At 49.8% G+C, this 15,637-nt stretch overlaps 2 protein-coding genes across 3 annotated transcripts in view; both read left to right on the top strand.

Annotated features, from left to right (window-relative positions):
- dhx16 (DEAH (Asp-Glu-Ala-His) box polypeptide 16) overlaps nt 1–1,429 on the top strand; it is a 54,687-nt gene extending 53,258 nt beyond the window's left edge. Inside the window, 1 exon segment of the mRNA XM_073032532.1 lies at nt 849–1,429. Within this exon segment, the coding sequence (XP_072888633.1) occupies nt 849–977 (129 nt within the window). The 3' untranslated portion in view covers nt 978–1,429.
- A 961-nt stretch (nt 1,430–2,390) lies between these two features.
- polr1h (RNA polymerase I subunit H) lies at nt 2,391–15,242 on the top strand. 2 transcript variants are annotated; one of them, XM_073032543.1, is made up of 5 exons: nt 2,391–2,545; nt 3,147–3,276; nt 5,295–5,401; nt 13,698–13,807; nt 15,063–15,242. In XM_073032543.1, the coding sequence occupies exons 2-5, from the start codon at nt 3,153–3,155 to the stop codon at nt 15,085–15,087; spliced, it is 366 nt and encodes a 121-aa protein (XP_072888644.1). In that variant the 5' UTR covers nt 2,391–2,545; nt 3,147–3,152; the 3' UTR covers nt 15,088–15,242. The 2 variants fall into 2 exon arrangements, with proteins under 2 accessions (XP_072888644.1, XP_072888640.1); XM_073032539.1 differs by having other exon boundaries at nt 5,295–5,465.
- Nucleotides 15,243–15,637: the final 395 nt, after the last annotated feature.

Below are 15,637 nucleotides of genomic sequence, written 5' to 3'. Positions count from 1 at the left end.
CACGCAACAGGACGGACCAACAAAGCAGTGTGCAAAACTGTGCAAATACAAAACAAAAATAATAGTAATAAATAAACAAACAATAAGAGAAAGTGAGATGAAAAATCCTTGAAAATGAGTCTGTAAGTTGTAGGAAGATTTTATTGGTGGGACGAGTGAAGTTCGAGAGCCTGTAGGTTGAGGGGTGGATCCTGAGGCTCCTGTACCACCTTCCGGCTGCCGGCAGCCATGTTGTGGGTGGTGGGGCTGCTTTCCTGCAACGTTGTCTATCGTTGATGATTCTCTTAAAATGTCTCTAATGTATCTGCCTCTGCCACCACTCCTGACATCGTGTTCCACACACCCACCACTCTCTGTAGATAAAATCCATAACTCTGACACCCCCCTGTACTTTCCTCCGTATCTGCCTCCACCATTTTGTAAAAACAAAGCTTGCGTAAAATGAAACTTAGCTCGTAAGTCTCCTTCAAACTTTCCCCCTCCCCTTAAAGCTGCATCTTGCAGTTTTCGCCATTTCCGTGAGGGGGATGACACTGAGCATCTCTGCCCTCTCATAAATCTGTCACGTCTCCCTCAGCCTCTGATGCACCAGAGGAACCTACCCTCATTTTACCAATCCCTCCTTGTAGTGAACACTCTAATCCGGGTAGCATCCTGGTGATCCTCACCTGCACCCTCTCTGGGGTATCTGAGGCAGAAGAGGTTTAAATTTGACGTTGTGGTTGGCACAGACCTGCTGGGCCTAGGGGCCTGTTCCTGTGGTGTTTTCCCTGTTTTGCACCCCCATCTCTGCCCCTCTCCGTCGATCGGCTGCCTTTAAACTCCCCTGCGCCTCTTCCCCATCGCAGGTGATGGAGATCGACAGCAGCTGGCTGCTGGAGGTCGCCCCGCACTACTACAAAACAAAGGAACTGCAGGACGCCGCCAGCAAGAAGATGCCCAAGAAAGCGGGCAAGGCGCGAGAGGAGCTGGGCTGAGGGTGACGGGAGTCGTCAGGAGTCAAACCCGTCACAGCAGGAAAGGGACAGGAGGTGGGGGGCCAGGTTCGTCCCACACCGTGCCTCCCTCTCACCTGGCAGGCTGGTCCCTGAGCTGCTGTCTTCACTTTCACAATACGCCGTGCACAGTTTGTAGAGGGAAGCCCTGGTCCCTGTATGACAACTCTGGTCGGTCAAACCCCTCCCCAGGGGGGTTACAACCCTCTGGCCCCACTACACCTGTCAGAGAAGGGGCTGTAATGGTCAGGATACCGGTTGCTGTTCTGTCTTGGGGGATTGTCAGCGAGGATGGGGACAATACCAGATCACGCTGGCTGCACAGATCAGTCTCAGTGGCCGACACTGACCGCTCTCGCATCCGATCTGACACTTCGCTCCAGCCTGCGTAACCTGCCAACCTCAGTGGTTTGAAATAAAGTTTTTATTTTTGAGAGAGTGTATTGTCTTTCACTGTTTCAAGATTCGAGATTATTCATCACACGCACATCAAAACATAGAGTGTATTCATCACACACACGTGAAAACATAGTGATATTTACTTAAGCAGTGACGGCCCTTCTCGCTCTTTGAGATACTCTGCCCCAGCCAACCCACAAACCTGATCACGGGACAATTCACAATGAACAGTTAACCTACCCAGTACCTCTTTGAACTGTGGGAGGAAACTCACACATTCCACTTGGAGGATGTGTGGAGACTCCTTATGGAGGACGTTGGAGCTGAACTCCGAACGCGGGAATTCCCGGGCTGCAATAGCATCATGGTAATCATTTGTAAAAGTGACAATTCCCAGTTCACAAATTCGGTCCACCTAGACTGCCCCACCCAGCATGATGCAGCTCAGCTATCATATAAAGATTAGTTTTATTTGTCACATGTACATTAAAACATGTGAAATTAATGTTTATTATTTGTTTTATTATTTTTTGTGTTTTTTCTTCTATATTATGTATTGCATTGAACTGCTGAATTAATAAATCTCACCTCACATGCGGGTGGTAATGAAGCTCATTCTGATTTGTTTCACCGATATAGTCTGGGGGAAAGCGCCACCATGTTCCCGGCGCTAACATGTCATGCCCACTGCCTGCTCACTGTAAGCTGTGCGTCTTTGGAATCGGGGAGAAACCGGAACACACAGTGTCAGGGGAAGAACGGACAAACTTCTTACATACAACACGAGTGAATCTGCAGATGCTGGAAATAAATAAAAACACAAAATGTTGAGTTCTGCCAGTTCTTACATATACTGGTTGGGTCTCAACTCCGATCGGTGTCGGCGGTAGGAACCTCTCCCCACCGCCGGGAGGCGCTGATGGTTGGAGGAACCGTTCCCCGCCACGCGTGAGAGCGGTATCGGCGAAAGAAACCCCTCCCCGCCGCCGGATGGCGCTCTATCGGCAAAAGGAATCCTCCCCATCTCGTCCGGGGGGCGCTGCTGGCGGTAGGAACCCCTTCCCTTTACTGGGGGAGAGTTCGGCTGAAGGACCGGCGTTTCCCGTTTCCGTGCCCATAGCCTGAGCGGCAGGCCGCGGCCAAGCGAATGCGTAAGAGGGGGTCTGTGCCGGGATAAGGAGCACGTGTTTGGGAAGAGAGGGGGCGCAGGGTGGGGAAGGAGCGGGAGGGCACGCTGTTGGGAGCTAAGAGGGGTGGAGGAGAGAGAGATAAGGTTATAGGAGGGGTTAGGGTAGGGAAGAAGTGGAGGAGAGAGTATGGGGAAGGGTAGGGTGGAAAGGTGATGTTAAGTAAGGTTGGAGGTGGTGGGACAGGAAACTGGCCAGGGACGGGTTGATTAATGGGAGGAAGGACGGGGCCGGTGGTGGTGAGGGGTTCAGGGTCAGGGACCAGTACAGGGTGTGGGGCAGGATCAGGTGGGCAACTGAGCTGTGTCAGATCTCGCCCTGGGTTACTGGAGAGAGCAAACTGAGAGACCCAGTGTGGACCCTTTTGGAGAGGGATGGCAGCCTGTCAACTGGGACACTGATTCTCGAGTCAAGGAGTGGGGTAGAGTGAGGTGGGTACAATGGTTCAGAGCAGTGGGAGTCCAGAGAGGCGCAGGGGACAGGGCTGGGTAGGCCCGGTAGGGTGACGGCCCCATGCTCTGCCTTCTGATGATCTGGCTCTTGGCCACCCCCTCTCTCCCTCCAGGCTCTGATGGCTGATTCCTGCTTTGAATCCGACCCCGACTTCTGCCCGGAGTGTGGAACCATCCTGCCGCTACCGGGTCATGAGCAGTTCGTGGTGTGTCGTAGGTGTGGTTTCCAGATCAGCATCCATGGTGAGTATCCGGGGCGACTGTGGCCACGTTCGGTGTTACAACACAGCATGGGCTGTCTCATCACATACTCCCGGGGTCACTTTCAGAGTGAAGCTCACTCCACACCAGCCCAACACACACTCCTGGGGTCGGACACAGAGTGAAGCTCCCTCAGCACCATCCCATCACACACTCCCAGCGTCACTTTCAGAGTGAAACTCACTCCACACCAGCCTATTACATACACCTGGGGTCAGACACAGTGTGAATCTTACTCCACACCATCCCAATACACCCCCCCGGGGTCAGACACAGAGTGAATCTCACTCCACACCATCCCAATACACACCCCTGGGGTCAGACACAGAGTGAAGCTTCCTCTACATCATCACATCACACATTCCTGGGGTCAGTCACAGAGTGAAGCTCCCTCCACACCATCCCATCACACATACCCACAGCTTAGAGCACCGGGCTGGACATTTGGTAGCTGCTAGTATCACCCCTCCCACTGCTAGGGCACCCAGCTAGGCTGAAGTCCAAGTGAACTGCCTTCCTTTCATCCCTCCAGGCACCAAGAGCTGTGGTGTGACTGTCCCAGTGGGTGGGGGGTAGTCTGTGGACAGTTCTGGAAAGATCACTGGGGTCCCACCTGACTGAGGAACTGTGGGAATGAACTGCACCATCCTGCCTCACGAAGCCTAATCGCGACCCTGCTTCTGTTCCTCCCTGCCCCAACCTCAGTCACAGTACTGTTCCCCTTTTCCCAGATCTCTCTACTTCTGCCAGAACCTGTTTAAAACCTGTGGGTTGGCTCTGGGCCCATGTTTTCAACTGCATTGTGTTTTGTTTGGGACTGTGAATCATAGAAACATAGAAAATAGGTGCAGGAGTAGGCCATTTGGCCCTTTGAGCCTGCACCACCATTCAGTATGATCATGGCTGATCATTCAACTTAAAACTCTGTACCTGCTTTCTCTCCATACCTCCTAATCCCTTTAGCCACAAGGGCCATATCTAACTCCCTCTTAAATATAGCCAATTAACTGGCCTCAACTGTTTCCTGTGGCAGAGAATTCCACAGATTCACCACTCTCTGTGTGAAGAAGTTTTTCCTCATCTCGGTCCTAAAAGGCTTCCCCTTAATCCTTAAACTGTGACCCCTCGTTCTGGACTTCCCCAACATTGGGAACAATCTTCCTGCATCTAGCCTGTCCAATCCCTTTAGAATTTTATATGTTTCAATAAGATCCCCTCCTCAATCTTCTAAATTCTAGTGAGTATAAGCCTAGTCGATCCAGTCTTTCTTCATATGAAAGTCCTGCCATCCCAGGAATCCATCTGGTGAACCTTCTTTGTACTCCCTCTATGGCAAGAATGTCTTTCCTCAGATTAGGGGACCAAAACTGCACACAATACTCCAGGTGTGGTCTCACCAAGGCCTTGTATAACTGCAGTAGAACCTCCCTGCTCTTGTACTCGAATCCTCTTGCTATGAATGCCAACATACCATTTGCCTTTTTCACCGCCTGCTGTACCTGCATGCCCACCTTCAATGACTGGTGTACAATGTCACCCAGGTCTCGTTGCACCTCCCCTTTTCCTAATCGGCCACCATTCAGATAATAATCTGTTTTCCTGTTCTTGCAACCAAAGTGGATAACCTCACATTTATCCACATTAAATTGCATCTGCCATGAATTTGCCCACTCACCTAACCTATCCAAGTCACCCTGCATCCTCTTAGCATCCTCCTTACAGCTAATACTGCCGCCCAGCTTCGTGTCATCCGCAAACTTGGAGATGCTGCATTTAATTCCCTCGTCTAAATTATTAATTTTTTTTTTCCTGCTTGGACTGTGTTTATTTCAGGCCTGTGCACTGGATTGGAGTGTTTATTTCTGGGCCTGCATTTCCACCTGGGCTGTGTTTATTTTAGGGTTGCTTATTCCCAGCACTCTGTTTCTCAGGCTGGGCCCTAGTGAGCCCTGGTCTTCCCTGGGCATGCTATTCTCCACTGACTGTTGTTCCTTCCCCAGCCTTCGAAGGGACAGAGATCCACTCAGAGCTGGTGTTCAATGATCCAGAAATCCTGTTGGCCAACCTGACCACTGAGGACGAGGCAAAGGACGTGAACGGGCCGGTGGTGAGTGTCGGAGGGCAGCTGGCAGAACCTCACAGCCCGGGGGCAGAAGCTGTGCTCCAGTCGGGTGATTCTCAGATTTTTGCATCCTCTGCCTGTCCGAGGGGGAAGAGAGAATCGGAGAGAGTAGAGCCTTTACAAGACAGTAGTCAAGTCAACAGTTTAGGGCACTGTAACTCAGAAAGGATGAGTTGACATTGGGGAGAGTCCAGAGGAGTTTCATGAGGATGATTCCAGGAATGAAGGGGTTAACATAGGAGGAGTGTTTGGTAGCTTTGGGCCTGTATTCACTGGAATTTAGAAGAATGCAAGGGGATCTCATTGAAACCTACGGAATGTTGAAAGGACTGGATAGGGTGGATGTGGAGAGGATGTTTCCAATGGTGGGGGTGTCCGGAACTAGAGGGCACAGCCTCAAAATTGAGGGACAACCTTTTAAGACAGAGGTAAGGATGAGTTTTTTTAACCGGAGAGTAATGAATCTGTGGGATGCTCTGTCACAAACTGTGGTGGAGGCCAAGTCCGTGAGTATATTGAAGGTGGACGTTAATAGTTCCTTGATCAAAGGATATGCTGGGAAGCCAGGTAGATGGGGTTGAGTGGAATCCAGGATCAGCCATGATGGAATGGCAGAGCAGACACGATGGGCTGACTGGCCTCTCCTACCATGTCTTGTGGTCTTATGTGATTATGTTGGCTGCTTTCCCGAGGCAGTGGGAAATGTAGATGGAATGAGTGGTGGGGAGGCTGGTTTTCATGATGGACTGGACTGTGTCCTCAATGTTCAGCAATTTCTTGCAGTCTTGGGCCGAGCAATTGCTGTATCGAGATGTGATGCAGCAGGATAAAACATTTGTGAAAACAAGGAGTTTTTCTTTATTTTCAAGTGCAAAAGCATCATCTCTTGCTTTCAGTAATAAATCGCGACTCTCTTTGTTTATTAACAAGCTGCACATTCTCAGTCGCCCTGTCGTTCAGCGTTATTAAGATGCTGCAGGAACTCAGCAGGTCAGGCAGCATCTGTGGAGGGAATAAACAGTCGATGTTATGGACTGAGACCCTTCATCAGGGCTGAACAAACATCGACTGTTTATAGATGCTCCCTGAGTTCCTCAAGCATTTTGTGTGTGTTACTCTGTATTTGCAGCATCTCCTGTGTTTGTATTTACCTGGTTAACCAGTCACATGTCTGACCAGCAAACTCTTCCACAACTCTGCAATCAGGCGAGATTAGCCAGCAGCCGCTGCACAAAGTCCACCTCTAGAAAATCGCCCTCTCATTGCAAATTCATGGTTGGCATTGTCAAGTACTTTCTCGAGAAAATTATTGTAGCAAAAAATAGGCTGGTTTTTAAAGTCGGTGGTCAGGGAGGTTTGCCAATTATCAGTGAAACGTCTGTGTCTCAGTATGGCCTTTCTCGTGTGGGCCACTGTCCTGTCAGACTCGTACTTCTTCAGCCCTTTACCACTCCCAGCTTCCCCCTCACCCCACTTCCCCTTCACCTGCTTCCACTTATTTCTTGTACTCCATTACCACCCCCCCCCCCCCCATCATCTTATTCTGGCTCTTCTCCTTTCCTCTGCCATCCTGCGGAAGGGTCTGGGCCCTAAACGTCAACGGCTTATTCCTCTGCATAGATGCTGCCTGACCTGCTGGAATCCTGAGCATTTTGCATCTGTTGCTCTTGGTAAGACAGATTTCTGCTCCTCTCCAAAAAATAAAGAAACAGATCTAAAGAACCCGTCATTGCATGAAAATACGTTAAGCACAGAATACTTGCTCAAAAGGTCATCGGTCATGCTGTTCAGAATCCGGTTCCCTATCCCTGACGTATGACGTGAACTTTCATCGGTCATGGAGTTCAGAATCCGGTTCCCTATTTCTGACTTGTATGAAGTGAACTTTCATCAGTCATGGAGTTCAGAATCCGGTTCCCTATCCCTGACGTATGACGTGAACTTTCATCAGTCATGGAGTTCAGAATCCGGTTCCCTATCCCTGACGTATGACGTGAACTTTCATCAGTCATGGAGTTCAGAATCCGGTTCCCTATCCCTGACGTATGACGTGAACTTTCATCGGTCATGGAGTTCAGAATCCGGTTCCCTATTTCTGACTTGTATGAAGAGAACTTTCATCAGTCATGGAGTTCAGAATCCGGTTCCCTATCCCTGACGTATGACGTGAACTTTCATCAGTCATGGAGTTCAGAATCCGGTTCCCTATCCCTGACTTGTATGAAGTGAACTTTCATCAGTCATGGAGTTCAGAATCTGGTTCCCTATCCCTGACGTATCACGTGAACTTTCATCGGTCATGGAGTTCAGAATCCGGTTCCCTATCCTTGACGTATGACGTGAACTTTCATCGGTCATGGAGTTCAGAATCCGGTTCCCTATCCCTGACGTATGACCTGAACTTTCATCAGTCATGGAGTTCAGAATCCGGTTCCCTATCCCTGACTTGTATGAAGTGAACTTTCATCAGTCATGGAGTTCAGAATCCGGTTCCCTATCCCTGACGTATGACGTGAACTTTCATCGGTCATGGAGTTCAGAATCCGGTTCCCTATCCCTGACGTATGACGTGAACTTTCATCAGTCATGGAGTTCAGAATCAGGTTCCCTATCCCTGACGTATGACGTGAACTTTCATCAGTCATGGAGTTCAGAATCCGGTTCCCTATCCCTGACTTGTATGAAGTGAACTTTCATCAGTCATGGAGTTCAGAATCCGGTTCCCTATCCTTGACATATGACGTGAACTTTCATCAGTCATGGAGTTCAGAATCAGGTTCCCTATCCCTGACTTGTATGAAGTGAACTTTCATCAGTCATGGAGTTCAGAATCTGGTTCCCTATCCCTGACGTATCACGTGAACTTTCATCGGTCATGGAGTTCAGAATCCGGTTCCCTATCCTTGACGTATGACGTGAACTTTCATCGGTCATGGAGTTCAGAATCCGGTTCCCTATCCCTGACGTATGACCTGAACTTTCATCAGTCATGGAGTTCAGAATCCGGTTCCCTATCCCTGACTTGTATGAAGTGAACTTTCATCAGTCATGGAGTTCAGAATCCGGTTCCCTATCCCTGACGTATGACGTGAACTTTCATCGGTCATGGAGTTCAGAATCCGGTTCCCTATCCCTGACGTATGACGTGAACTTTCATCAGTCATGGAGTTCAGAATCAGGTTCCCTATCCCTGACGTATGACGTGAACTTTCATCAGTCATGGAGTTCAGAATCCGGTTCCCTATCCCTGACTTGTATGAAGTGAACTTTCATCAGTCATGGAGTTCAGAATCCGGTTCCCTATCCTTGACATATGACGTGAACTTTCATCAGTCATGGAGTTCAGAATCAGGTTCCCTATCCCTGACTTGTATGAAGTGAACTTTCATCGGTCATAGAGTTCAGAATCCGGTTCCCTATCCCTGACGTATGACGTGAACTTTCATCAGTCATGGAGTTCAGAATCCGGTTCCCTATCCCTGACGTATGACGTGAACTTTCATCAGTCATGGAGTTCAGAATCCGGTTCCCTATCCCTGACGTATGACGTGAACTTTCATCAGTCATGGAGTTCAGAATCCGGTTCCCTATCCCTGACGTATGAAGTGAACTTTCATCGGTCATGGAGTTCAGAATCCGGTTCCCTATCCCTGACTTGTATGAAGTGAACTTTCATCAGTCATGGAGTTCAGAATCTGGTTCCCTATCCCTGACGTATCACGTGAACTTTCATCAGTCATGGAGTTCAGAATCAGGTTCCCTATCCCTGACGTATGACGTGAACTTTCATCAGTCATGGAGTTCAGAATCCGGTTCCCTATCCCTGACTTGTATGAAGTGAACTTTCATCAGTCATGGAGTTCAGAATCCGGTTCCCTATCCCTGACGTATGACGTGAACTTTCATCAGTCATGGAGTTCAGAATCCGGTTCCCTATCCCTGACGTATGAAGTGAACTTTCATCGGTCATGGAGTTCAGAATCCGCTTCCCTATCCCTGACGTATGACGTGAACTTTCATCGGTCATGGAGTTCAGAATCCGGTTCCCTATCTCTGACGTATGACCTGAACTTTCATCAGTCATGGAGTTCAGAATCCGGTTCCCTATCCCTGACGTATGACCTGAACTTTCATCAGTCATGGAGTTCAGAATCCGGTTCCCTATCCCTGACGTATGACATGAACTTTCATCGGTCATGGAGTTCAGAATCCGGTTCCCTATCCCTGACGTATGACGTGAACTTTCATCAGTCATGGAGTTCAGAATCCGGTTCCCTATCTCTGACGTATGACCTGAACTTTCATCAGTCATGGAGTTCAGAATCCGGTTCCCTATCCCTGACGTATGACGTGAACTTTCATCAGTCATGGAGTTCAGAATCCGGTTCCCTATCCCTGACGTATGACATGAACTTTCATCGGTCATGGAGTTCAGAATCCGGTTCCCTATCCCTGACGTATGACGTGAACTTTCATCGGTCATGGAGTTCAGAATCCGGTTCCCTATCCCTGACTTGTATGAAGTGAACTTTCATCAGTCATGGAGTTCAGAATCCGGTTCCCTATCCCTGACGTATGACCTGAACTTTCATCAGTCATGGAGTTCAGAATCCAGTTCCCTATCCCTGACGTATGACCTGAACTTTCATCAGTCATGGAGTTCAGAATCAGGTTCCCTATCCCTGACGTATGACCTGAACTTTCATCAGTCATGGAGTTCAGAATCAGGTTCCCTATCGCTGACTTGTATGAGAACTTTGTTCTGAGTCGCAGCATTACAGTGAAAAGGCAAAACAAGTTGGTACAAATCACAAAAATAAATGGTGCAATAAAGGAACAAGTAACAAGGGGGGGTAAAATTTCTGTTTGGAAATCTGGAGGGGGGGGGGCACCTGTTCCTGAATTGTGGATTGTGGGTCTTCGAGCTCCTGTAGCTGCTCCCCGATGGTAGTAACGAGGAGAGAACGTGTCCCGGATAGTGCGGGTCTCAGTAATAGAGTCAAACAGCAGAAACAACTCGTTCTTACCCACCTAGATGCCGATCCACTTGCTTACTCATCCGTTAGCTCCCCATGGAGCACTGGTCATCGATGGCCTCCCAACTCCATCCTCCTCTGAAGTCGATGGTCTTGTTGAGTTCATCGACACTTATGCAGTCCAGGGGACTGGCCTGCACAGCTTCACCGGAGCCCGCTTCCACCTCTTGCCGTGGGGGAGTACGGGTTGGATTCTGGTGCCATTTGCCTACGTTTGGCCCACATTCCGGGTGATAGGGCAGCGTGGCGAGTAGCGCCTGTCTTTCCAGAGCCAGCGACCCGGGTTCAGTTCCCACCGCTGTCTGTACAGTTTGTACATTCTCCCCGTGACCGCGTGGGCTTTCCTCCCCCACTCCAGAGGTGTACGGTTAGGGTTGGTGAGCGGTGCCGTGCTACGTTGGCGCCAGAAGCACGGTGACCCTTGCGGGCTGCCCCCCCACCCCACCCCCGCACATCCTCGGACTGTGTTGTCCGTTGATGCAGAGCGACGCATTTCACTGTATGTTTCGATGTACATGTGGCAAATAAAGTTCATCCTTGAGTCCGTCCACGTCTTCTAAGTATCGCCTGTACCACGTCCTCTGGCCGCTTGTTCTATAACACACCACCCTGTGTGAGTGGGCAGAGCTGCCCCACCAGTGGCTTGTTTTGCGATGGATGGTGATAATCAGCCTTCCCCAATGAGGTTACAGTAACTCTAAAGCAAACCACGCTGGGCGAGGCAAGCTGAAACCTGTGTCCAGCTCATCCAGTGGGGTTACTGTTGCACAGGCTCTCAGTTTGCTTTCCATTTTAACTGGCTGGTTTGCTTTTAACTCTTTCACGTTATCCCGATCAAAAGGACTGATTAATATCACCTCCTCCCAGACCCATCGCTGTCTTCTCACCCTCCTCTGCTGGCCTGTTTGAATACTCCCCAGCCTTTACTGCCCTGTCGTGGTGTAACGATAAGGGCAGCATTAATTTCAGACAGGAACGAGGTGATATTATTTCTTGCTCTGAGAGCTTCACAGACCACTGGAAGCAGGGCCTTGCATCACCTCAAGGAGGGGTATTGTAGATCAAACCTTGGAACAGTCGATGTTTTGGTCAGGTTTGGTTCCAGTGTCCTGACCCCCAAAAACGTCAGCTGTCCAGCTCCCTCCACGGATGCCGCCTGACCCGCTAAGTCTGTGCAGCGGTTTGTTATTCTGAACGAACTGGAGACAATTGTTTAAACAGCGGCAACCTTCAGCAATTCCTGTCCTGATCGGGTTAATAGGAATGAGTCTGTGAAAGAATCAGGCCATTCCAAGTGGCAGGGGAATTCCCGAGTTCCTCATGCTCTTCCGTACAGCAGCAACAACCACCTCTCGGCCTCTGGATAGGCAGGTCGTGTGATTCAGCTTTGCAAAGCCAGTCTGATTTGCTTTTGAGTTGCTGGGAGAGAAAGGCTGATCAACTTCCCACTGTCCTTTGCAAAAGCTGTGTTTAGTGTAGATCCCTCTGTGCAAGTGTCTGCATTACCAGGGGCTCCAACCTCGAGCCACACACACAAAATGCCGGAGGAACTCGGCAGGTCAGGCAGCATCCATGGAGATGAATAAACAGTCGACGTTTCGGGCCGAGACCCTTCCTCAGGACTGGAAAGGAAGGAGCCAGAAGCCAGAATCAAAAGGTGGGGGGAGGGGAGGGCAACAAGCTAGAAAGTGACGGATGAAACCAGGTGGGTGGATGGAGAAGTAGGAATCTGATCGGAGAGGAGAGTGGGAGAAAGGGAAGGAGGAGGGGCAACACGGTGGCCAGAGTGGGGTAATGAGGAAGAGAAAGGGAGGGTAAAAATTATCGGAATGATATTCGTGCCATCAGGTTGGAGGCCTCCCAGACAGAGTATACGATGTTGCCCCTCCACCCTGAGGGTGGCCTCATTGCGGCAGAAGAGGAGGCCATGGACCGACATGTCGGAGTGGGAGTGGGGATTAAAAATGGTTGTCTATGAGGACATTCTACTTGGTGGATGGAGCAGAGGTGCTTGACAAAGCAGTTCCCCAATTTGTGTCAGGTCTCGCCGATGTAGAGGAGGCCACATCAGGTGACCCAGCAGGTCACCTACAATAGGTGACCCAGCAGATTGGCAGCTGAAGTGTTGCCTCACCCAGAAGGACTGTTTGAGCCCCTGGATGGAGGTAAGGGAGGAGGTGAATGGGCAGGTGTAGCATTAGGAACGTAGCCCCTCATTACCTACAGGACGCCTGCCAGAGTCGAGTTTATTGTCATCTGCACGAGGATGTGTACACACAAGGGCAGTGAAAAATCTACTTGTGAGAGCATCACAGGCATGTACCGAAAGCAGCGTTTACCTAAAGATCATCTTTACAAGGAAGGACAGAATTAGAACAAAAGAAAGGTGAAGCATTGCTGTACTGAGCTGGTGGTCAGGTTGTGCTGCGTGGTTCAAGAGCTGAATGGGTGAAGGGAAGTAGCTGTTCCTGAACCTGATGGTGTGAGACTTCAGGCTTCTGATATTCCTACCCAATTGTAGCAGCTGCTAAAAGTCAAAGTGGAGTTTATTGTCACTTGCTCAAGTACGTGTGCACAGGTGCAATGAAAAGCTGTCGGCTGTACAACATCTACTAGTAAAACCTGAATTAAACATAAATTACGCACGACTGTTACACGAAAGAGCACAATGAGCAAAAACAGCAGCCAAGAGCAGAACCTCCTGTACTGACGGTGAAGAGGGATGTACCCGTGAGGTTTTGGGCCGAGTTGAGAGGAAAGAGATTTAATCATAAACCTGAGGGTGGCCGGGCAGCTGCCACAGTGAGTGGCTGAGGTGGGGAGAGAAACAGGAAGGAAAGACTTAGAGGATGTGGGCTAAGCGCTGGGGAATGGGACTCACTGGGATGGGCATCTTGGGCCTGCAGTCTCCATGCCGACTGACTCTGCTCCTCAGTAGCAGGGGTGGGATTCGACCCGCACCTTTGTGGGTGTGAGCGCATGGCAGTCGTGCTCCTGTGAAGCTGGCAGTGAGGTGTGCCCCCACCCAACCGCACCCAGGGGAGCAGGGCCAAGGGTGGTGGAGGTGAATTTGTGCGGGTGGGGCAATTGGAACCCCCTCCCCCACAGGTAATGGCTGGAACAGAAGAGATGGATCATGCTGCACGAGGTGGTCGTGGAGATATGGGTGGCATCTCACTCCGGGCTCTGCTGCAGGGGGCGTAGTGTCTGTGGGAGCTGCTAACGGCCATGGGTCTCTGTTTCAGGTGGATCGGAAGTGCTCGCGTTGTGGACACGACGGGATGGTATATCACACACGGCAAACACGCTCGGCAGACGAGGGGCAGACAGTGTTCTACACGTGTACCAGCTGCAGGTGAGTTCAGCAGAAGTTACAGACCCCTACAGTCACTGTCAGTGGGAATTACAGTGTCACAGATCCTACAGTCACTGTCAGAATTACAGTGTCACGGATCCTACAGTCACTGTCGGAATTACAGTGTCACAGATCCTACAGTCACTGTCGGAATTACAGTGTCACGGATCCTACAGTCACTGTCGGAATTACAGTGTCACAGATCCTACAGTCACTGTCGGAATTACAGTGTCACGGATCCTACAGTCACTGTCGGAATTACAGTGTCACGGATCCTACAGTCACTGTCGGAATTACAGTGTCACGGATCCTACAGTCACTGTCGGAATTACAGTGTCACGGATCCTACAGCCACTGTCGGAGTTACAGTGTCACGGATCCTACAGTCACTGTCGGAATTACAGTGTCACGGATCCTACAGTCACTGTCGGAATTACAGTGTCACGGATCCTACAGTCACTGTCGGAATTACAGTGTCACGGATCCTACAGTCACTGTCGGAATTACAGTGTCACGGATCCTACAGTCACTGTCAGTGGGAATTACAGTGTCACAGATCCTACAGTCACTGTCAGAATTACAGTGTCACAGATCCTACAGTCACTGTCAGTGGGAATTACAGTGTCACGGATCCTACAGTCACTGTCAGAATTACAGTGTCACGGATCCTACAGTCACTGTCGGAATTACAGTGTCACGGATCCTACAGTCACTGTCGGAATTACAGTGTCACAGATCCTACAGTCACTGTCAGAATTACAGTGTCACAGATCCTACAGTCACTGTCAGTGGGAATTACAGTGTCACAGATCCTACAGTCACAGTCAGTGGGAATTACAGTGTCACAAATCCTACCGTCACTGTCAGAATTTCAGTGTCACAGATCCTACAGTCACTGTCAGTGGGAATTACAGTGTCACGGATCCTACCGTCACTGTCAGAATTACAGTGTCACAGATCCTACCGTCACTGTCAGAATTACAGTGTCACAGATCCTACAGTCACTGTCAGTGGGAATTACAGTGTCACACTCCTGGGGTCACTGATAATCAGCCCATTTTGGCCATTGTCCCAGCTGACACCAGCAGCCTGAGACATTTCGGCTGCTGCTGACGTTGTATTGCTGGTGCCTATCGCTCTGTTCAGAGGTCTGGACACCTGCTGAGTTTGCCGTGTGAATGTGTTGTGTGGGCATGTTACCCACTGCAGTCTGTCTCTCCCGGACTGGAATCCTGACCTTCCTCTTTCCTTGCAGGCACCAAGAGAAGGAGGACTCCTGACCATGGAGAAGGCAGCGACTGCAACGAGACCCCGTGCTGGAGGTGGGACCCCTGGCCAGTTGGTGCACTTGTTGGAGGTCCAGTCTCTCTCTCTCTTGTCTCTGTTCCTCTGTTGTGGATTTTGTAAATAAATGAGCCAGATTTCTTACAAGAGAGTCGCTGAACCTGTCAGTTGCTTAGTCCATAAGACACAGGAGCTGAATTAGCCCATTGTATCCACTAAGTCTCTGCCTTTTGATCATGGTTAATTTATTTTCCCTCTCAACCACACAACCTGTGACACCCATATTAATCAAGAACCTAGCAACCTCTGCTTTAAATATGCCCAATGAGTTGTCCTCCACAGCCATCTGTTGCAATGAATTTCGCAGATTCATCACGCTGACGAAAGAAATTTCTCCTTGTTTCTGTTCTAAAGGGATGTCCTTGTATTCTGAGATTGTGCCATCTGATCCTAGATTCTCCTACAATAGGAAACATCCACTCAATCTAGGATTCAATAGGTTTCAGTGAGGTTCCCCCTCATCCTTCTAAACTCCAGCTAGTACAG

This window comes from Hemitrygon akajei, chromosome 2 (assembly GCF_048418815.1).
Source record: "Hemitrygon akajei chromosome 2, sHemAka1.3, whole genome shotgun sequence".
NCBI lineage: Eukaryota > Metazoa > Chordata > Chondrichthyes > Myliobatiformes > Dasyatidae > Hemitrygon > Hemitrygon akajei.
Note: the sequence above shows the minus strand (reverse complement) of the source record. Positions and strands in the feature narration are given on the sequence as shown.